The sequence below is a fragment of the Temnothorax longispinosus genome, chromosome 2, assembly GCF_030848805.1.
Source record: "Temnothorax longispinosus isolate EJ_2023e chromosome 2, Tlon_JGU_v1, whole genome shotgun sequence".
Lineage (NCBI taxonomy): Eukaryota > Metazoa > Arthropoda > Insecta > Hymenoptera > Formicidae > Temnothorax > Temnothorax longispinosus.
In genome coordinates this window covers 939962-963288 of record NC_092359.1, presented here as the reverse complement: position 1 = coordinate 963288, position 23327 = coordinate 939962, and the positions used below count along the sequence as shown (strand labels likewise).

Genomic DNA, 23327 nt, shown 5'->3' with positions numbered 1-23327 from the left:
GAAAGATGACAGGCGATCGAAGTTTCTTAATATAATTTATTATATATCGAGGTTTCAACATGGAAAAGTACAAATATTGCAATATGGGGAGGGCCCGCGAGCTCTCCTCGGGTAGGAGGGAGGGAGGGAGGGAGGAAAGCAGGAAGGCAGGATAGGATTTTCGATTGTATAGGAGAGGAGGGGCGACGTACGTAAAGAGAATGTGTCTTGCGGGATACAGGGATGCTGCGTTCGGATGAGAGAGAAAACTAAGAGCGAACCGCGTATACGTGTATCACGCGTTTTACTTCTGCTTTAATTTTGTTTTCTTTATTTTTCTTTTTTCAAGACGATGGGATGTCGACGGACGTCGCGGAAAACGGTGGAGGACGCCCGTCGGGTGTTTTCTTTTTCCTCTTTTTATTTCTCTTTTACGGAATAAAAGGAAAGTTCCCTCCTCTCCACGGCCCCCGCATATATTTAATACTCGTTTTGTTCTTCATTTTTTTTTCTCTTTTTTTCTTTCATCTTTTGTTACTACCTGTACGCACGGGCGCGTCAGGGAAAGCCTCGCGACGCGCGCGTGCGTGTTTCGTGACAGTAATTACGTTTTGTTTTCCTCGTTCTCTCTCTCTCTTTTTCTCTCGCTCTCTCGCTCTCTCTCTATCTCTATCTTTCGCTACTCTTTCACTATCATAATCATCACCATCCGATTAGATTGCTGGTGTTATCATCGCTTTGCGCCTTCCCTAATCATTTCGCAGACATACGATCGATCGAGACGTAGCGATCTATATCCTACGATTTTTTTTTATCGCACGCGCTTTGCTCGATCCGTAAATCATCGTTGTATCGTCGCGCGCAACAGGTCGCGACACAAAAAACAATTGGAGATACGAATTAGAAGAAAACACCGTCAGTTTTCGCGATTCTTGTCATTTCTTGAGATTCTCTTCCCGCGATTTAATTATCCCTTTCTTTCCGTCATTCTTAAATTATTCGTTCCAGCGATGATGACGTTTTTTTCAATTCGTATCACCACGATTAAGGCTGCGGTCCACTTGACGCTACAAATACTTTGGAGCGCTCTTCTTCTCCCTCTTTCTTCATTGAAAGAAAAGAGAAGAGGAATGCTTCGAAGCATTTGCAGCGTCAAGTGGATCGCAGCCTAAATCAATCGCTATTCTCCGCTTCGTTCATCTCAAAGGATCTGATTATTTGATCAGTTACACTCTTTTGTCGTTAGTTGCCTTTTAGTCGCTTCGATGCTTCGATAATGATCGCCTAAAAGTCTAAAATTCGTGCCGCATTGTACCGGACTAGTCAATCAGTCTTCTCTCGTTAAAGCGCCGAGCGACTCGAACTAGCCGACCGCTCTCTTTCGCGCGATTCTCGTCTGTCCCGAGATTCGCGAGCAAAATCGCAATTTCGGATACGAGAGAATCGCGACCGAAAGCTCGATGCTCTTCTCCCTTCTCTCCCCGTATCACAAATCTGCGATCGCTACGACTCGATCATCATAGATTTATCAGCGGTTTACCGCGGAGGAAATCCTCGCACTCGCCCTTTCTCTCACGCACTTTCATCACGTTATCTCACTCTCTCTCTCTCTCTCTTTTTTTATCTCATTCCGCATCCTCGCACGGGGATACATGAAGCGCTGAAAATATAAGTCCTGTTTAAAGGAGAAATTTAAACCAAGTATTCTTCATTTTTTTCATGAATTAATTATTAATAGACTATTTGTGTCGGAAGGGTTTCCCGCACACACAATCACCGTTACTTCACTAATCGTACTTACTTTCTTTTTTATTGCAAAAGAGGAAATTAAATTTTCAGCGGTTCATATTGTATTCATCTTTGTTATCACCGGGCGAATCATCGTTATCCAAATCATATCTCTCTTTTGCTCTCTTCTTACACGCACTCTTTCTTTTTCTCTTTCTCTTTTTCTCTCTCGTTCTCTCGCTCACACGGTCTCTTTTGCCTTCGGAATTTTCGTAGTTTTCTTTTTTTTCTCTTTATGCAACACATAATGCGACTAGGTAGTACAGATTAATTAATAATTAATATCGTTAGTTATACAATAATAACGTATGACTAGACAATGCAAGATAATAATTATATCGTAAATATTAATAATCATATTATGGATCGCAATTTATATCAACAATGTAGTGGCGCGCACGTGTTTCAAAGAATGTAAGTGTCTAATTATACCGTTTTTACGTCTGTATGTGTGCCCTTCTTCTGTTCCTTTATGTGCGTGTTCCCGTGTGCGTGACTATTTCCCGCTTCCCCATATGTATGTATATAAATGTATGTGTGTATGTATATGTGTCCCTTCTTTCTTCAAGGGTGGTCCATTCGTCCTGCCTCGCGGATGTTACACCGCGAATGGAATCGGAGGGTAAAATCGTACCGAAGCTAACAGGCTCGATAGCTGATGGGGGATTCTGTAAAGCTGGTCGAACAAGTAGAAGTGACTATTACATTTTTTTCATTCGAGACATATCTGATTCCAGGCGCGATGTGTACCGTGATTAAAAAAAAAGGATCCTCTCTCTCCCGTTCCGTTTCCACGGCATGTAACATCCTACTTTTACGCACTTGTTTTATGTGTATATGTGTAGTTTGTATGCTGTATATGTATATAGGAAGCTTTCTGCATTTAAGTTATCGTCGGTATCCCGATTAACCCCTTAAAAAGTATCGATAATGCATCGACAATCGTCAACGCGGCGGTCAACGGTGTGCCGCGTTCCGTTCGAGGGAAACGTTTTATTAATTAACGGATCCAGCTGTCACGGTGAAGTGCACGTGGTAATCCTGCCGCGCGATCCTACAATGTACATTTACGGAAATAATGAAATCATTATATATCTCTGACAAATGAATGGCGACGCGACGCGACATGACGTCTCGCGGATGCTCGATCACGTTAATTAATCGTCATATGTTCGTTTAGACCGGATCCAGGTCAAGCAAATAAGAGCGCAACGAGCACGAATGAACGAATTTGCTTGGATAGGCGTGGTAGAGCTCCAACGAGCTCAAGTTTTCATCTCTTTTCGCTATATCGAGAAGTGTCCGTGATTGTTCGTCCTTGCTTGATCTGGTCCCATCTCGGACAGCAACGGCAACGTGCGAGGTGTCCCATCGCCCGCGAGCGCGTATCTCGCATGATATAATAAGACATACTAATAATCTGATAATAATATTCGAGGCGCGTAATATCGCGCTTCGTTCACTAATAATAATATACGTAATAGCATGACGATAATAATAGCAATAATAAGAACGATAATAACACCAATAAGTAAGTATGTGTTATACAGAGCTCTGTCGAGAATATAATATGGTAATGTCCCTCTCGCTTTCTCTCTCTCTCTCTCTCTCTCTCTCTTCCCAATCTCAATTTAACACACTCTCTCTTTCTCTTTCTCTCTACGCATTCTATACATAACGGAAAAGCCGTTTCCGCGATTGCACAGGTGAACTAAGATCCTCGAAGGTGTAGCGAGGAAAAATATTTCTCTGAGGCCCCCTTTTCGGCCCGGGCCCCGTAAACCCCTACTCCTTAAGAGGTTAAAAAACGTTCTAGAGACTCTTTTTCTTTCGTCTTTGTCGTTTAATGTTACACGATATGCGGTTTTGCGGCGTCGACGCCCGTCGATGATGGATCTCAACGAGGTATCATCAGCGGGCATCGGGCCTGCTCAGGGCTTGCTTCAGGGTGCAGGTTTTCGTGTCCAAATTCCGACGAACGGAAAAAAATCGACCGGAAAGATCCTTGGGAAAGGCGAAACTCTTCCGCGTTAATCCTCCTCCAGTCTTCCTCTTATCATATATTGTTCCGTTTCGATACGTCCGCACCGCCGTGCATTCTCTCTCACGACGGCGTCTTAATTATATATACAATATATATATACAAATAAAGCACGTATGTGTATATATATAATATATACTAGTTGCGGTCTCCATCGGCGCTCACGGAAACCCCCACGTTTAACCCGCAATTGATTCGTCGTTGCCGGGCGGCAAAACTCTCGTTAGATCGATTATCTAATTAACTACGAATTTTATTCGAATTAAATGTCATAATCAATCTTCAGGTTATCGAGGGTTAAACTGTTTCCGTAAGCTCGCAGTGCCTTGAACACCGTGCGCGACAATCAATATTCGCGACGAGAGCAATGATTTCGCCGACGAGTTCGAAAATACTGGCATCGCCGAATGCTACGAGCTATATAGAATTAATAACGAAAAAATGCTCCCCTTAAGTCCGCGAGGATAATTTCTCGCGCGACATACGGAGCACATACTTTTACGTCAACATCCTAATGTTTTTTTTTCTTCTTCTTATTGAGCCCTGTGACGTAGTAAAGCTGTTCGCAGTAGTAAAGTTTGGTGTATGGTCAGACATGTGCTCGATGAGCCAATCGTTTTCCCGTCCCGATTCGATCGAGTCGATCCCCTCGTCCGTACACTTCCCGCGAGGCCTAAGGAGTAAAATCTATTTTTGAGAGTCAGCGGGTGTTTCTCTTACATTTCCGATTATCAAAAATTTATTATTCTCCTCGCTTGTCATTACGCACTAAATAACTTCATCGATCGCCTATAACGTCGAATGTCTCGACAAGAGTATATTGGTATTTATCACGATGGTCGCCGCTTCAAAATTGATTTCGAATTAATGCAACAACCCCCTAATTATCCTAACTCCCTTACTCTCCCTTTATTCCCTCTTCATTCGTCTATTAATCGCTACGCTTTTTTTTTCTTTAATCGTACCATCGTTTAAGCATCGATTATCGCGAAATTGGAAATGCTTAGGTCTTCGCGATACTATCGCTATTATTATCACTTAGAGTTTTATGCAGTCCTTGGTGCGAATTGTCCGATTAAGATTGGAAGCATTAAGGATTCGCGCAAAATTCCTCTCGCGAAGATATAATCTCTCCCCCTCCCCCACCCCCCTCCAAAGCGTTGAATGATACTAATCGATTTACACATTCGCGTGCGAACGATCTGCTATTTAATTGCGGAATAAGATCTATTTTCAAAATATATGTTAGGATTACGCAAAAAAGAAGAGAGTTTAATCAATTCAATTTTTTGCGACAAAATTTATGATTTTTTATTTTTATACTTGAATTTATCTTGAATTACGCTAATAAAAATGATCACAATTTTCATAATGTGATAGCAGACTTTAACATTCGAAGAAAAAGAAAAGGAAAGAACCCAGTAAGCAAGAAACACCAAGAAACATTTTAACTACATTACAGCAACGTTTTAACATTAATGCAATGTAATTGAAATGTTTCTTGACGTTTCTTGCTTACTGGCAAATAACGGTGAAACGATCTTTTCACAGCTGAGTGAAAAGATTGAACCGGTCATCACAATTTTCACGGTGCTCTTCTTGCATAATGTTTGAAGCAATTCAGAACGCGATTCGAAAGCTATCGATATTCGAACAAAAGCCCATCGCATTAGCAGTCCGATTTTCCTTATTCATCATGTTCGTTCGCCCACGTTGTCCACCTTTCGCGTTAGCGAATACACGTCGCGTAATATCTTAGCGTTATCGTTATCCTTATTATAATGTACAGCTATCGCGCATGGTTTCTCCTCCTTAATACCGCTTTTATTACTCGGTTACAGTAAATATCGCTATTAATACCGTATAAACCCGTCATAAAATACATCACTTTATTTAGATCCGCGTTACTTTCGCTTACGGTATCTACAACGTTAAGCGCCTCGCCCTTTTCGCTGCACACGTTGCGTCAATTTATCACTTATTCCAATAATAGCATACCAGATCCAGCGGCGATCCTTCTCCCTTGAAGACGCGTAAAAATTAAAAAGCTACCTTGTTCCCACGTCTAAATCGTGTAATTAACGCCGTCGACGCCGATTAATTTGTTTAAAGGTCAAATCGATCGATCAACTGATAAAACATACTCGTTGTCATTAAAAAGTACATATATATATATATATATATATATATATATGTATAGTATATATGTAAAAGAAAGGAATAATTATAACTAATTGGTATTTTATGTCAGTGAACTTTTTTCTTTTTTCTCTAGGATGCCCCATATACTCCGCTTATCACATTGTTTACCATATAGCATTATGTCATGTGATCATACCAATTAACGGACTGAAAACGAATAATTTTCTAGCGCACTTTCTGGAGCTGGCAATTAATCGCGTAGGACAGCTAATTAGACAAACACGTGGGATCGATAAGCGAGTGTGTCATCGTTTTTGAATGTGTGCGTGATTAATTAATTAATTAATCGTGATAATTAATTAATCCATCCGTTCTCGTCTCTCATTAATCCTCAATTGATAATTATGCTCATATTTATGTAATCATTATAGTCTGAAAATTTTTCAGATATTCCGATAATAAATACAATAAATTCATTATTTAAAAAAAATCAAAATTATTTTTTAAAAAAGAATGGCTTTATATATTTTTTCCTAATATCGGATTAGGAATATCGGAATACATTGTTCTCTTTATCATCAATCGAAGATTGATCTCGCAGATAATCGTACACGCAAATTGATTAGATGATCTGATAAATAAAACATGTTGAAAAAAAGTCTTAACATTAATCACGTTGTAATTTCCCTCATGACCATCCAGTTATGATTCGTTCGTGTGCGTGATTAACTTTCCATGTTTCCTCATCTTTCCATCAGTTGACCGACAATATTTAAAAAAAAATCGGTAAAAAAACAGAATCGTAATTTTAAAAAATTTTCAAAATGCAAGTTTATCGTAAAATTATTTTAAAATATTAAAAACTTATTATCCGTATAAAAGAACTTAAAAATTAAATTTCAACAAATTTCATTATTCCATAATTAATTCATTTTTTAAGAGAAACTTCTTGAGTTATAGAAAAATTACAAAAACAGATGATGAGAGTCACGAATCGAAGTTAATTCTCTCATGCATTTCTCTAGATCGTAATTTGGCGTTCACTCTCTTTCGTTGACTGATAGTTAACAGGAAAAGACAGTATCATTATTAAATTGAAAGAAATATTGGATGAAACCAATTTTCGTATTTCAAAGTGTGCGTGTTTAATGTCTTCCGTCCACTCCTCGATTATATCCATCGATTGCATCTACTCGCCGGTCATAACAAAATTGTGAAACAAATCTTCGCGTGGAAATTATGTCGCGCATCAAGCGGTGTGCGTGATTGGAGCTCTTTAGATCTTCGATATCTCGTCAATAGCTTGATACTCATAACAAGAACGAAAGTAATCGGATAGTACAGAGATGTAAGTTATTCAAGAAATCGTATATATTTCGTCCAAAGTGGCATAAACAGATCATTCGTCTATTTACAGTTACGATTATCGTTGAAATATCGGTAAAATACGGACAGATTTTTATCTCAGATTCTTCGGCGAACGAAGCGAGAAACAGTCTTACGCTATTTCGCTTTCACTCGCAGGATCATGCGACCGAAAGAAAATGATACTGTGCGCTTCGATCGTATCAATGTTTTTCTAAAATTCAATGAAAAGGGAAATCTCTCTCTCTTTCTCTCTCGCCTCTCGCATTTCTTTTTCCCGATTAATCCGCTTAACGCTAACTTATAGTGCTTCTCATATTCATTCGTGCGCTCTTTCCTTTTTTCTCACTCGCTTTTGCCTTTTCTAATGGCGTGATTTGTCCGTTTAATGACTGCCTCAAGGCTGGAAATATCCAAATAGAAGTATTGCACTGCGTTTTAGCCTGCCTGACAATAATCTTTATATGAACACTTATACATACAACGTTATAATATCGTAGTGGTAAAATTGTTGGTAGTCATAATATAGTAGTAGGAGGCCATCGAGCGACAAAAACGACGACTCGCCAATGCACAGATTGGAAAATATCGATCGTGTTGGCGATCTCTTAACATCTGGTAAACTATTAGCTCGCTTATCTGGACGTTCTTCTCAAAACATAATTCGCGCAATGAAAAATCGTCATTCGCTTTAGCCCTAGAACGCTGCCGATACTTTGCGATGTGCCAAACAATCTGCTTAACTGTAAACTGACATGGTATCGCGTTAAGAAAAATGTCATAGCATACAGTAGCATTCTAGGATTAACAGTCGCTGCGGATAAAAGTAAGAAGTACATAGTGTTTTAAATATCATGTAACAAAATTGTCTTGATTATTCAATATAAATGAATAAATAAATGGAGTAAATTCATTGAATAGACTATTACTTGTTTCAATTTTAATCAAGTAACTGTTCAACATTTATCTTAAATCAATATTAAAGCTAAAGCATGGAATTTTGTTACTTTTAATTAAGATAAATTTTTGCGGTTATACTGCTTTTTTGGATAATATCTCTTTCTATAGTCCAGAAAAGAAACAGTCTTTTTGCTTTAATAATAATAATAATATTCCATTCGAGTCCATGTTGAATATGTGCGCCCTTTGCTACAAAGGGATATACATCTTTGGCGGTAGTACGATAATACGTTATATATAACTTGAAGTCGATAATCAAAAGCGCGTATATACATGTACACATATGTATATTTATATATTATATAATATTTCTCGTGGCTTTTGTACGTAGAGGGTTAACGCGCTGTGGAATGTACGGGAATGTATGTGAACGATCATCCGTCTTTGTCCAAAATTACTCGTATATATCGAATAATACGAGGTGCTGCAATGAATATACACACTGATTAGTGTTCCAGTTTCGAAGAAATTTAAATCAAATATTTCAAGCTGTCTTTAACGCGGCTTATTTTTAATCCATTTAATAATCCAAGTAGAGGTATGCATCGAAAGAGCTCTCTGCTGATACGTTTTTTAAATTTGTTTTGCTCAGAACAATAGCACGTAATTTAGTCTACTTGTATTTTCAGTGCGTTGTGTGCAAAAAATAAATAATCTCAATTATTTAAAATTTTTATTTTGACAGCAAAAATAAATATATTCATGAAGGCTCTAATGAGTAAGTAAATAAAAGCAATTCAAATTACAACAATTGCAACAATTCCGATCCTGGTGGACTAAAAGAGCGGAATATGAGATCGTGGACGAGAGAAGGAAGTCTTTCGTATCGCGCGATAACCCTCAAGATTCGGATGGAATGTTTCGATAAAATGATCGATATTGGCCTCTGATCTTACTTATACATCAACAAGCACCTCGCAAATATTTCGTCAAAATATTAAGTACCCTAACTCTTCATCCCTCTCGCCCCTTCGCTAATGAATCTTAACTTTCTTAGTCTCTTAGTCTCTTTCTCTATACTTCGCTCTCGCGATAGTAAAACGAACGATTTGGAAAAAAACGCCAAAGTAAATAGCAAAGCCCTTGTAAATAGTAACGTTCCTTTTTCTTCTACACGAATTATACGAATTACAACGTGTTCTTTCGGAACTACTTTTTCTTTAGTTATTAACTTTGATTCACGACACGTCGCGAGTGGAAAATAATATCCGCTGTGCTTTCATCATAAGTAGATTTAAGAAATAAGCGATGCATCAGAAAAGAGTTACCGGATCGCAATACAAATCTTGAAAAAAATTTGCGCAAACGGATTGTGTGTGCGGTATACGAATATTAATTTTACTCACGATAACGTGCCGGGAATGCAAGCGAGGATTATCGCGAGGTCAGTTGTTCTCCGCATATTTCAAAGATACGTTCAGCGTACATTTAACAGTAAACCTAACTACCTGCTTTAGCTTATCGCCTATCGTACCGAATAGAATTTGAATAGTCGTATTTAATTCGCGTCATCGTACATTGATAGGGAACAAAGGATCGCTGCCGGGCTTCCTCGAGATGCTCATAAAAACGCTCGGGAAGAAAGATCATCTTCAATTGGCTTCTATATCTCGCGTTGACGCTAATAAACGTCCTGTTTCGAGTAGGCCTCATCTTCCGCGACTGCATACGATCGGAGTGACTGACAATGAGACAAGCTGGTCCCGAACTAAACCAGTCTGGACCTATCTCGACCAGCCTGGTTTAGGAGACGCAGCGATCGTACACGGTTTTTTCAATCATTCTGAACGCGGTAAACTTCGTTTTGTCCAACAAAAAAAAGTTCGAGGGTAGTTGGAAAAAGAAGTCCTCCTCAAAGAGACTTTCCCGATGTTCGTCGAAGCTTCCGAGCATGTTCCTCCCTATATGCCAGCTAGGTCGGTCAAGACCGGTATCAGGAGGAACGTAGAACACGAGACTTCCCTTTCCAGCTTTCCCCTCGAAGGGTAGCTTCGTCGAGAAGCCACCTTCGTACTTCGTAGTTCGACGTAAAACGAGATTCCTCGCTAATGCGTCGCCACGCGTGTGCGCGCATCGAAGTGCAAGTAACTTCCTCTAATCGCACAAGGACGCTTAATTCGAGTAGCTTAATTAAAAACGCGAAATTACGAACGTCGGTCGTTGCGAGATTCGGTAACAGTCTTATCGATGAGCGAGCGAGTCTCTCGGCGCCATCGTGATTCGGAAAGAAGAGAACGACCGATGCGGTTGCATCGCGCCTAACGTGGATATTAAACGAGATGTTTGCGTGATTAAGACGCAATATGGCATATTTTGCCGCATATCAGCTGATCGTAGCTGCTACATTATCGCACGAACTTGCGGGCTTCCCTCTCGATAAGGTTGATCGATCGTCAATTTAATTTAATTACCAACGAATCATGCCAGATTTGCAAGACCGCAACAAAATGACGATCTTTTCACTCAAAGCGGAATGTACGCGGCAAATCACGGCTGTTACAGTGGCAATCAATTGACGACGATCAATTTAGCTCGCAGGAACGCGTAAAAATTGGAAAAAAAAAATGTTTTTCGCACCCTGGCCACGAGGAGGACCCCGATTTGCTTTCAAGTAGAAGATTATAGACCGGAAGAACTCTACCCTTCTGCTCTTCGTCCCTTCCCTCCCTCCCCCCTTCCCGCGATTATTTGCGAAATCTGTTCCATTAAACGTACAACGAAAATCTTCGGGACACCCGTTAGAAAACCGTTATCTTCGTTTATCTCGAAATTGTTCGTGTTTGTATTCGCGCGCTTGACTTTCCGTTGTTTTTTTGTGTTTTTTTCTCGTTAGTTTAATAATTACATTTATATTCTTATATCGTGTATTCGAACGTTTGTGTGTGAGCGTGTATGTGTATGTGTGTGAGTGTGCACATGTGACATTCTCGCTCCTCTCATACTACCTCCTTTCGCTCTTTCGCTTTTATTCTCTCGTTCGCTTGCTCTCTTCTCCCAAGACCACATCAATCGTTCTCCAGACTCTCTTTTTTCGCTCTCTCGTTCATCCTCGCGCAGTTATCTTGTTCTGTTTTTTTTTAGTATCACTATAGAGTTATCGTAATTAAATATTTATACATCCATTGACAGACTAGCTACCACGTTTTTTTGTTTCGTTTAAATATAGTTTCATAGATATCAATTAATTTAATTAATTAATTAGTTATTATAAGTTATGATAATTAATAATTAGAATAATCAAAACATGTACAGAAGATTATAGATTATCTCACTGTCTCTCTTCTCCTCTTTCTTTCCGCTTATTCCCCACGCTCTCTCTTTCATTCCCTGGACTCACATACTTTTCCCTTCTCGTCCACCTAATCTCTGTCCCTATTTCTTTCTTATTTCGCCTTTTTTTGTTACAGAGTTATTTATCAGTTTTTATTTTGGATCGTTGTGGCTCGTCTCGGAGTAATTTCTCGAGTATTTTAAATATTTTCTATTTCATTCTCTCACTCTTTCACTCTTTCGCATTCGTTCTGATTCTCTTTCTCTCTTTCTCCTATTTGCACGATATCCCCTTTCTCTCTCTCTTTCTTTCTCCCGCTTTCTTGTCTGCATTTTTTTAAATTAGTTAGTTTAGACAGTACATAAATACTTTTCATTTTTTTTCTTAGTTAGGCCTACGGTGAGCTATAGAGTTGCTTTTACTGTTTTCCTCACGACACTGTTTCCGTTCCGCGCACGATTTCCGCATTCATACACGCCGGAAAACGCTTGCGTGCGTGCGCGTACCCAAGTCCGCGCAAAAATAGTATCCCACAAGTGAAATTTGCATAAAAAACATGACTCGCATAAAAAAATTAACCGATCCAAGAATCGAGATAATTAATTTCAAAAGAAGATGCAGTTTTATCGTGACTTGTAACAGTTGCGCAATTATTTGAAATTTTTAACATATTGAAAACCAAAGTAAAAACGCGGACAGTTAGAAAAATGCATGCAAGGGCGCTCGCGGAATCTGTAATGATGACAATTAAAGTTCATGGATGTAACTCCCATTCTCTGGACGATGAGAATTATCGAGCGATGAGAGGGTGTTCGGATCGAAAAAAGAGCATGGGGCGGGCGATGTTTATTCGGTCATTAATGCCGGCGTAATGATGGCACAATTGCAGATCGGATGATCTCTCTTTCTCTCTCTCATCACAAGGATTTTCCCTATATGCTACACCTGTTTTCCTCGTAACACAAAGGAAGACGGTGATCAATGATGAATAATGACGATGGGTGAATGAATCAATGACTATGAGTCTTGTAATAAATTTATTATGCCGCATTTAATGTATGAAATGGAATAATGATTACGAATGGTCGCATATGAATTTATGCGTGATAGTGAACGATTTGATGAAACGATTTGATCGTGGCATTTCGATGGTAATACATAACGACGCGAGATATGAGATGATCAGTGTGTCAGCGAATCGACGAATGAGTCTTTAAAGCGAAACCGAAACGATCCTAGGATGAATGCCACGATTGCGATAGATGACACGATGCGATTAATGACAATGATTTATGGACAATCTCGTGATTTACAACTAACAAACAAATCGCCGCCACATACTGGCGACGATTGTGCGTACTTTAGCATACAGCGACGCTGCTTCGACGTATGAGAAACGATTTCGCTGAAAATCTTCGGGCGGATTATCGTGCGCGGACACCGATCTCGCATCCGCGAGAGTTCTCGAGATCGAGTTGAAAATTACGAAAATTACGCCGCAAATTTTCAGCGAGACCGTTCGCAAAACGATTCCATCGCTGGAATCCTTTTGACTGATTATTATCAGTATTGCGAAAAAAAAAAGGAAACGAAGTCGGTTTCGTTGTCATTCGAAATTTCATTCCCAGCTCCGAACAATTAATTTCGTCAATGTCAATGACTGTTATGATTGCACTTAATTATATAATTAGCTTCCTCTTTGTTTAAATTGTTCGTACAATCGGCTCGTCTTCAGCGAGGCGCCAGTTCGCGAGGAAAGATAACGTTTTTTTTTTACTACAGCACCACTTTTGGATTTTCCCGGAGCTGCGCCTCGGCCGACCGATGGAGCTTTTATATTGCACAGATGCGAGGCGAATAAACATCGCGCGCATTTTACGTCAATCGATCTCCAAATTTATATATCGAGAAATATCAGCAATGGATACCAGAAAATTATGAAAACTGGTGTAAGGATGATAATATGAGTGATTGATGCGGCAAGTCTCAAAATATACTTCTAAAGTAATAGTACAGGTGAAGATAGAATAAAGCGGGATTTCTTTTACCAACGTCCACATTGCTAATATTTCCAAGGCGACCTGAACGCGAGTAAGGAGAAATTTATATCATTAAAAAGTTCGTATTTCTTGCGACGTGCCAACGAATATGACGAGTCTCAATGGAATTAACGGAACGTCCGAGCTTCCCGAGCACGCAAAGCGAACTCAACGCTGATGCTCGACATCACCGTTCGTTTCGTTACCGTACCGGCTTGCTTCCCATCCGGCCGAGCCCCCTCTCATCCCTCTCTCTCTCACTCTCTCTCTCTCTTTCGCGTCGCCCTGCCGAGAATACCGTTTTCTCCGCGAACAATTCCGCGCTATCCCGAGAGGACCCATCGTCGAAGTCCCCGCGAAATCCGGCGCCGATAGAATCGCGCGTCTCGCGATCCTCAGAAATTCCCCATCGACGACGAGTACGTCCCGGTCATTTCGCCGACGAACAAGCAATAGGAGATCCCCGCGATACCGTACCTCGAGTACTTCCGAAGTCGATCGCCGAGTCAGTAGGGATTCGCTCGCGACGACTCGCGGAGGCTCATCTTACACGCTCAAATACGGTGCCACGAGAACGACCTAATAATAACGTCGTTGATCCCGCCACGTTATACTTCCGCCCTTCCCGCAACAATACTCAATTCCCATCATCGCGCGCCGATCGTCGTCCGACAGATTGAGCCGCGTTCGATTTTTCCAGCACGCGTTTTCCCGTCCTCCGCAATCTCTGCCCTTCCTTTCTTTTCTCTCTCTCTCTTTCTCTCTCTCTCTCTCTCTCGTTCTCTCTCTTTCTCTCTTTCTTTCTCTCTCTCTCGCTCTCTCTCTCTTTCATTTTTTTTACGAGTATAAGAGGGTACGAGCGCTAGTTAGTAGTACAATAATATCGATAATGCGACTAATGGTTAAATGTAAATCGTTTAATAAATGTAATATCGTTCGTCCATCGCAGAAATCAGTTAGAAACCGCGAATGTACCGATCTACTTCGAGGCTCTCGTATCTCTTTCGAGATGTTGCACAGGATACACCTTGAAATCCTGCCGTCGGGAAAGACCCCGCGTCCCACGGGCGCGCCTGTGCGGTCGGCGAGTACATCGAATATACATCGGAGATTCGGACGAACCGTATTTGAGATGCACGAGGAGTTCATGTACGTTAAACATTATTTATTCGTCGTTATTTCTTCGCACGCCCGACATAGAGAAACGCAGTCTTCGCGACAGAAAGCCGATTTGTCGCAAGTTAAATTTAATAAAATTAGAAATGCGTCTGCTTCGAAAAGTTTGATATGTGATATATATATATATATAAATAAAACGTATCTGTATCTAAATTAATTTTTAATTAAATAAAAGAAGAGAAGAGTTGTTCTCGAATATCGCGATACAAGAATCGATAACTTCGCAGATCGCACAGGCTAAGCTCGCGCTGCTGCGCGCGTGGTAATATATGTACCGTGTGTATGCATGTCTAGTTCCGCGTTTTATGTTCCTTCCCCTTCTCCGAAGTCATCGGTAATTATCATACTCATTATCATCATCATCATAGCGATATAACTAACAACGATTATTGAGACATAAATACAATACACATAATGTATATCTAACGTATATATAATAATCGTATGTAATATTATATTTAAGTAGATTAGCGTGCTCATTCTCCCTTTCACTCCCTCTCTTTCTCTCGTTCTCGCGCTTTCTCTCTCTCACTCTCTTTCTCTCTTTCTCTTTCAAACTCGCCTCTCTCCATCCTTGCGCCTACGACATTAATTCGGTCGACAAATTGTTGCGAGCGAGTCGGCACCCCCTAAGAGTGGGGTAGGGCTCGCATTACTCTTTAATCGCCCGGTCACTATCCTTCCCTCTCGCATCTCCCTCTTTAATCTTGAATCACTTCTCATTAAGCAATCTGCCCGCATAATAGATTGGCAGCAGATTTTCTCAGATATCACGGAGCCTGACAATATAATCTGATGGCAGAAACCGAGCAGAATCTGTCATTTTGTGGTAAACATTTAAACGGCAGATTTTGCTCAGTTTCTGCAATCAATTTGCCATTATATTCTGTTAGTAGAGTCTGTTATATTTCTGCTGGCATTCTATCGACAAAATTTTTAGCAGACATTTTCAGTCTGTTCTCGACAGATTTGGCTATCCGAGAACCATGGTCCTCGCGTCCACGTCTCTCTTTTTTTCTCTCTTCCGCCCGCCCTATTATTTTACATCTATACGCCTCGCGTCTCGAGCGACGCGACTCCCTTCGGACCATTCGATCGAGATCGAATCCAGAAAGAATGCCTTTCGGACTTCAAGGATCAACGAGTGCTCAATCGCACCGATACTCGAAGCGGCCGAATATTAAATCACCTTGCTCACCTTCCGAATCACCCATCATCGCGGAAGATACGCAAGTAACTCGACATCCTGCTAGACTCCCGGAAGTTCGACTCTCTTTCACCCGACGTGAATCGCTCGAACGAGGATCCGTGAATCGTCATCGACGATTTTAAGTCCCTTGAAACGGCAGGAATGATTCGATGGTCGTATCTGGACGTCGACGTTGAATCGACGTTAGCTCGCGGAGTTTGTATTTCGAGGGACTATTGTCCTTGCGAAGAATCGATTTGTACACTCTCTTAATGTAATGAAATATTTACTTTCACGTCGAGATCATCGAACTCGACTCGATTTTCTTTCTCCACTTTGTATCGAGTCATCCCTCTACAACGCAGTCAACGCAATTGTTTCGATCACGATTTTCTTTGGAACGTACATAAAACAAGCTCCAAGAGTAATAAATGGAATATTATATAAGGACTAGCTTAAAACTCGAATTACGCATAGTAATCTCTAGACCATTCTACGCTCCGTCGTGAACACCGCCAACAAAGTGTGCGCTGAAAAATAATTTTTTCTCCAAAACCATCTTGCACCGGGAAACATGCGGTAGCATCTTCCGCGGATTTTGATAATTAAAACGAGCAATTCGTGATTCGCGCTCGATTCGGTTGTACCTATGGCGGTGTTCGCGACCATGTTAATAGTAATTATAAATAATAAAGACGCTACGAACCAGGATCCATGAGCGGTGTCTCGTGCATCGAGGTCGAGCGGCTCGTCATTCTTTACATCGCTATTACATCAGTCTGTAACTCGTGGAATGTCAGGAAGAGATCGTGAAATGTCGATGAGGGAGGGTGGATGAGTAGGTCGAGAGGAGGAACGAATCGGCGATGATCATAGGGAGGGTCGGGATGCCGGGTGAATGGCAACTGAAACATTTTTAATAGAAATAAAACAAACGACGTTTTGAACCAAACACAAATCAGTTTAATCCTTAAATAAAACATAATAAATTGTTATGTTATTTAATAATTAAATAAATAAATAAATAGTCGGTAGTAGTTAGTAGTAGTAAGTGGTAGTAGTGGTGGTAACACAGCAGTAGCGGTAGTAGCAACGTAATAGTTATAGAGCGGTTGGCAGAAAGTGGCGACAGTAGAGCGATGTTAAGTGAGCAAGTGAGAGAAGTACTTGTTTATATTCTTTTCTAATATTATTATACGAGAGTAAGTAATGAGGTGTTAGAGGTTACACGAAGCTACTAGACGAGACACAGAAAATATACACGATCATAAGTAATAATAATAATAATTAATTAATAATAATAATGAGACGATGACGATGGCAATAATAATAGTAATCAGAATAATAAGTATAATCATATAATAATACGGCAATAATAGTGAGAAGGAGAAGAATAATTATTATAATGGCAAATGTGTATTCGCACATATGTAATATGAAACGTCCCGAAAAACGGGCGTCTCGCTGATGGGATGCGTCTCACCACCGAGAGGATGCGTCGAGATACGATTCATCTCTCACGTATCCGCATGAAATTACAGCTGTCAAGCTGCGAACTCATTCGCGGCAAGTGGCGTATCAGAGTACGCCGTTAATTTACTCTCTAATCAATAACGATCTATTAATATTCTATCGGTGCTCGCGCGACAAGCACGCGAAATATATATTTCAAATTGCGAATAAAGAACACCGTTCGCTCGTGCGAATCAATCGAGGGAAACGCCTCGTACGTGCTGTCTGCACGTACAAACGTATTGCGCTCTATTGCGACATTCTAGTATATAATAGTGCTGCGATATAATCATGAGCGATGAAGGTGGAGACCAATCGTTCTTCGAACACCCTCCGATCAGCGAGTTTGCGCTTACGCGGCGACGTTTTAATGCCCGTCGACGCCTTAATTTGCACTAACGTTCGAGATCCTGGCGCCTCGCCGAGACGCCCAACGCCTCCGCGTTCTTCATCGAGCAAGGATTCGCGCGCGAATCGGCGACGGCTCTGAATAAATAAAGTAATGTCTTAGAAAAAGAAAATCCACAACGCTCGTGGGAGTCGCGCGCGACTTTTCCGAGGGACAGTATCCTCCGCCCTCGCGCGTCTTCTCGCAACTCCCGGACTAGACACAAAAAGGTACACATAAATAGGACAACATACATGTTTAAATGTTTTTTTTTTGGTTTCCTTGACTAAATCTACCCTTAACCGTATCGCTTCACTCACAATTAAGTACGCGCGATCCGCGTCCTCACGCTCGCCTCGCGCCATTTGGAGATCCATCGATCGTTCTCCGTTTAGAAGTCGTCCCAGGCGAGTTCGCAATTGCGGATCAAGGACTGCTACCCGTTGTGAAAGATCACTCGAGAGAAGTGACGGAAGCGGGTGCGAAAAATCACTTCGATAACGTGATCTCTGCGGATAATCGCAGAGAATCACCTTCGGAAAACGATTTCTGAACTACTTACACTTGCGGACGCACTCCTTGAGCTGCGGTCGTGCAAAGTCTCGTTGGGATAACGATTCCACCAAAGCGACGAGCAGCTACGGAGAATCGCTTCAGGATCTTGTCTACGATACAATCAATGTTTCGATAAACCGAATCATCATTCAAAAGAATGGCAACGACAATCGCGCGAACGAGCGTGAGGAATCTGGTTCGCCTGCTTCGCGCCGTTTCACTTGGCCGCGCTCGTCGTCGCGTCCACCTTTAGCTTCTCACTACCGATATTTATCTTTTCTTTATCTTTCGCGTAAAACCGCACCGACGACGCGGCAGCTTGCACGTAGACTAGATGCGTGATTCCTTAATCTGACTTGAGATCGAACGTCAACCAATCTTGTCATTAATCCGTATCACATACCGGTCGCATGCACCGTCCTCGAAGCACATGCAAGAACGGGAGAAGCTTTCTCTTTTAGAATTTCAAAGTTCTAAAGAGACCCAGTCCGCGATAAATCTGCAAAGTATATAATTTTTTCGTAATATTGAATCTTGGAACGAGAATTTAACAATATCGATGTTTCATGACACAAAGGTAAAAGTAAAATAACGGATGTTACTGCATCCGTTTCTTCTTCTATCATCGTGTTTGCTCTCGTATCGATGTAATCCTCAATGTTCGCGCGGGAATATTTCCCAGGAGCGTCAACTAATCAACGACAAAAAGCGTAAGAACCTTAGCGTAAGCATAAGAACCTAATCAAACGCGATGTTCGAGCGATCACGCGCTTCTGAATAATTATCTGATGTCTCACGTATTGTAAAGTGTAAAAGCTGTGTATATATATATATATATTTATTTATGTATATGCGAAGATTTAAGTATCTTTAATTTTTTTTATCAGACAAAAAACCTTTTATTCTTATTCCCGATTTTACCCGGAATCTCTCGGAGAACTATAAAAGACTTTACGCGAAGCTACGTAACATCTCGTAAAATACCCTCTCGGACGGTGCATCCTCGCGGAGAATTGCCGAGAGTCAGAGAATCCGATCCTGCGAAAGCGCATTTTTACTACCTAATAAATACGTCTTATATAAAAAAAAGAAAAAAAAAAGGAAAACGAAAGAGACACATTACATACGCGCGTATCATCGGCACGTATGCGCGGCAATGGAGACCACCTGAGTACTGACTAGCACGAAGTGTAATGGTTATTATAATACGCGGTTAGATCGCTTCGCGATCCCTCAGGCCTTTCTCACTCTTTCTACCTATACCGAGCCCCGAGAACCGTCGATCCTCCGGGGAGCCGCCTCGCCCGAGAATAAATACGTCGATGCTCGTCAAACGGTAACATCCTAATTATTAAACTTACGGGGTTACATTAAGGTACACATCGTGCCCGCACATTGAAATCTCCTCCGTACGATCGTACGTGAGTGCGAGCCCTGCCCCACAATACCTGTTTCTTTTTTCGTATTTCTCTTTCTCTCGATTACCATACGGCCCCCGCGCGTTTCGCATTTTTAAACCCTCGAAATCAATTTCACCTTTTTAACCTACCCTGATATCTCCTTCCCTTCCCTTCGCACTTCGTTCGTACCCTCCACCGTACTCCCCACCTGTTTCTCTCTCGTTCTCATCCACACGACGCTAATACTCTAAAACTTATACATAAAACGAGTATGTATAACCACCTACTACTAAGCACTGTGTGTGAGTGTTTCTCTGAGGTTTTATTCTTTTATACTCCTCTCTATCTTTTCTTTCTTCCGTCTCTCTTGCTTCCTTTCACTCTCTCTCCCTTTCTCTCCCACCCATCCACTCTCTTTCTCCCGCATTTCGACGAGTTTTATCTCGTGTAAGCGCCTCCTGAAATATGTTTCTCTTTCACGACAGCCCGCCGTTCTTAACACCGCGAGTTTTGGTGATCGTTCTACTTGTACGTGCAAGTGTATGTGTATGTGTGTATGTGTATATTAATTGCGTTTCTGATGTGTGATTCAGTCTCACAGCCCGATATCGTCGTGACTAACCCGGTCATGGATGTACATTAAGTAGAGAAAAAAATATATAAATAAAGGTCGGCCGAAATGCCCGGCGGAGGCTCTCGACGCATCGTCAAATGCTAATCGAAGGGAAAATCCTTTTTTCTCTCTTTCTCTCTACCCTTCTTCCTCGCTTTCATTCCTCGGTTTTTTGCGCCTTCCTCTTTCCTCGAGCTTCGAGCTCTCCCCGTCCTGTCGTCCTGTTCACACACGCGGACGCAACTTGGTCCACAAGCATGCCTTCGCGTACACATACATATAAATCGGCAATATGTATATACAGGTATATACAGCACGGACAAATTACTGTGCGAGTTACGCGTAAAACCTAGTAAGCAAACTCCGATTCGGCTCTTTCCTCTTTAATTGATCTTTTATCTTCCTATCATCCTCGCGCGTCAGGAAAATTTATGCCTTTGTAACTAGGAACGAAAATTCCTATCCGGCATTTTGTAGCATGTGGAGGGACGCAAGACGAAGGCAAAAACGCGCTTCGATCTCTCGTCCTCCTTGTCAAATTTTTTTACGATTTTGTGTCAGTAAGACGCCAAGGATGTTTCCTGTTCGCGTGCCTTCTTTTTGTCTTCGACCAACGACGCAAGGACAGAAACTCGAAAGAGGAAGAGCGCAGCGAGGAAAAGAAGGGGAATGAGAGGACACGAGAGAACTCGTTAATATCGCATCTTTTTTCTACCCCCCTCCCCGTTATTTTCCTTCGAGCTTTCCACACGCACAGTCCACGATTACATATCGGACAGTCGAACGATCCAACCTACTTCTTTCTAATTAAGTATCTCTCGCGCGGCCTTCTTTCTGTTTCCTTCATTTCTTCTCTCTTCAATCGTTCTTTCTCTCTCTCTCTCTCACGCACACACACGCACGCAGACGAACGCAACAGGCACACATATGCTCAGGTTCTCTTTCCCTCTTTCTCTCTCACACACTCCTCGCAACTACACTTTCTCGCTCTGCTGGAGCTTCTTGCTGCCGGCCTGACGGTTGTTGTTGGGTTTGCTCTTCAGGGAGGTCTGCTTGGCTTGCGCGTGCTGACGCTGCTGTTGCTGTTGCTGCGTTGCCGTATTCGCCGCTCCCGAGACGGCCATCTCGATCGCCCGAGTGAGATCGTGTATGCGCGACGGTAGACGCTGAAGGAACGGCTGCCGTTGGCCCTTGACTCCTCCATGAAGGATGCCGCCGCCGGTGCCGCCGACCCCGATGTGACTATTGATGTTATTGATGTTATTACCAATACCGCCCGGCACCTGACCAGGCCCTCGCTTGTTGTAAAGATGACCTGCCGGCACCGGTACCGGCAGCTGTACCACCGCCGCGGTACGTAGCAGCCGATGACGACGATGATGATGATAGGGCGCCGCTGCCGCCGCCGCGTCCGCCGCCGCGGCCGCGGCCGCAGCCACCGCCGCCGCTGCCGCCTGTTGCTCGTCCTACGCCGCCTTGCTCTTGTTCGTCTTGAAGCTGACTTGGAGCACGCGGTTGCCCAGGGTGTAGCCGTTCAGGCTCTGTATGGCCACCACCGCCTCCTCGTAATTGGTCATCGTCACGAACCCGAAGCCCTTGCACTTGTTCGTCTGCAGGTCGCGTATGACTTTGACCGATTGGACGGCGCCGAACGGCCCGAACAGCTGCCAGAGCACGTTCTCCTCGGTCTCGGGGGCGAGATTGTACACGAAGATGCACCAGCCGGCGCCGTTCATCGTATTACCGGGCAGCATCGAGTTCGCGAGAAGGTCACCCGCCAGAGGACTGTACCTGGAACACGGTGACCGGACCGGTCATTAAACGGACATCGTCGCCCGGAGGCGGCTGGCAATGACGGCCGCGGAGGCGACGAGTGACAGGACGAACGATGCTGAAACGTTGCGTCGTTTCATCGGATACGCGAAATGGCAGTTCGCGTACGTGTAATTTCAATGACATCTGATCGGCCACTTCGAGTCGAATCAAGAATACGAAAACGTATTCCTTGGTCACGACAAGTCTACATGAAATAATAATTGTCATATAATAATTTATAAATCTTAAGGGTATAGAATTTTGTTTCATTTCTTCACGATTGTGAAGACATTTGAGCAGTAAATGTGTCCTTAAAAAGTTTTTAAAATAAAAATGTACTATCGCACTTTTATTCTATCATCGTCACATTTACGTTTCACGAGGAAACGCTTGAGCACCGTTCAGTTCAGATTATAAATATTTACTGATGTTTTTTTTCTCTGAGTATAAAAGGATATTTCTATGTAAGATTTTACATTATACGCTACTCGCACAGTATATCGCAATCCCAATGAAATTAAACGTGTAAAGATGCGAATATATATATACATACTGATGTGAACATTTATTTCGCGTGATATGTAATCAATCTTTTTCTTTACACAAATGGCACTTCCGCGAACATCTACATATGACATTGGCATAAGAAAAGTGAATAAATACATAGGGCCACGCGAGGACTTTGTACTACGTAACTTACGCGAACATTGTAAGAAATAATGGTGGTGACATAAGTGATATATAAATGAGGATAGCGTGCACAAACTTCATTTATAAATATATACTAGAAAAAACATGCGTTACATGTAAAATACACAAGTATTTATTTCAGTCGTGTGATCATTGTGGAAAATTAAAAATAAATAAACACGTATATCTCTAATAGGAAAGTTTTCCAATTCACACATACGAAAAACATTGTTCTATTTTGATTGCATAATTCCAAATATATACATAGGCTGTGTTAAAGTAGCGTTTACTCTGGATGGTTTCGACAAATTTTACCAACAATATTCATATCTTTAATATATGACGTAGATAATAATTAAAGAACATTGAAGAATTGTATGCAAATCTCTGTGTATTTATAT

The 23327-nt window shown here is 41.7% G+C and overlaps 2 protein-coding genes across 15 annotated transcripts in view; both read right to left on the bottom strand.

Annotated features, from left to right (window-relative positions):
* Positions 1 to 18: 18 nt before the first annotated feature.
* On the bottom strand, positions 19 to 21887 carry LOC139809055 (uncharacterized; the record flags this gene model as incomplete). The annotated part of the gene is made up of 1 exon (XM_071771662.1): positions 19 to 21887. A coding segment is annotated over one exon (492 nt), but the record flags the coding sequence as incomplete, so codon positions are not given.
* The window catches only part of LOC139809230 (ELAV-like protein 3), a 42688-nt gene continuing 41220 nt past the window's right edge, over positions 21860 to 23327 (bottom strand). For all 14 annotated transcript variants that reach the window (XM_071771994.1, XM_071771992.1, XM_071771993.1 and 11 more), the window contains one exon: positions 21860 to 22212. In XM_071771994.1, the coding sequence (XP_071628095.1) occupies positions 21888 to 22212 (325 nt within the window). In that variant the 3' untranslated portion in view covers positions 21860 to 21887. The remainder of the gene's footprint in view (positions 22213 to 23327) is intronic.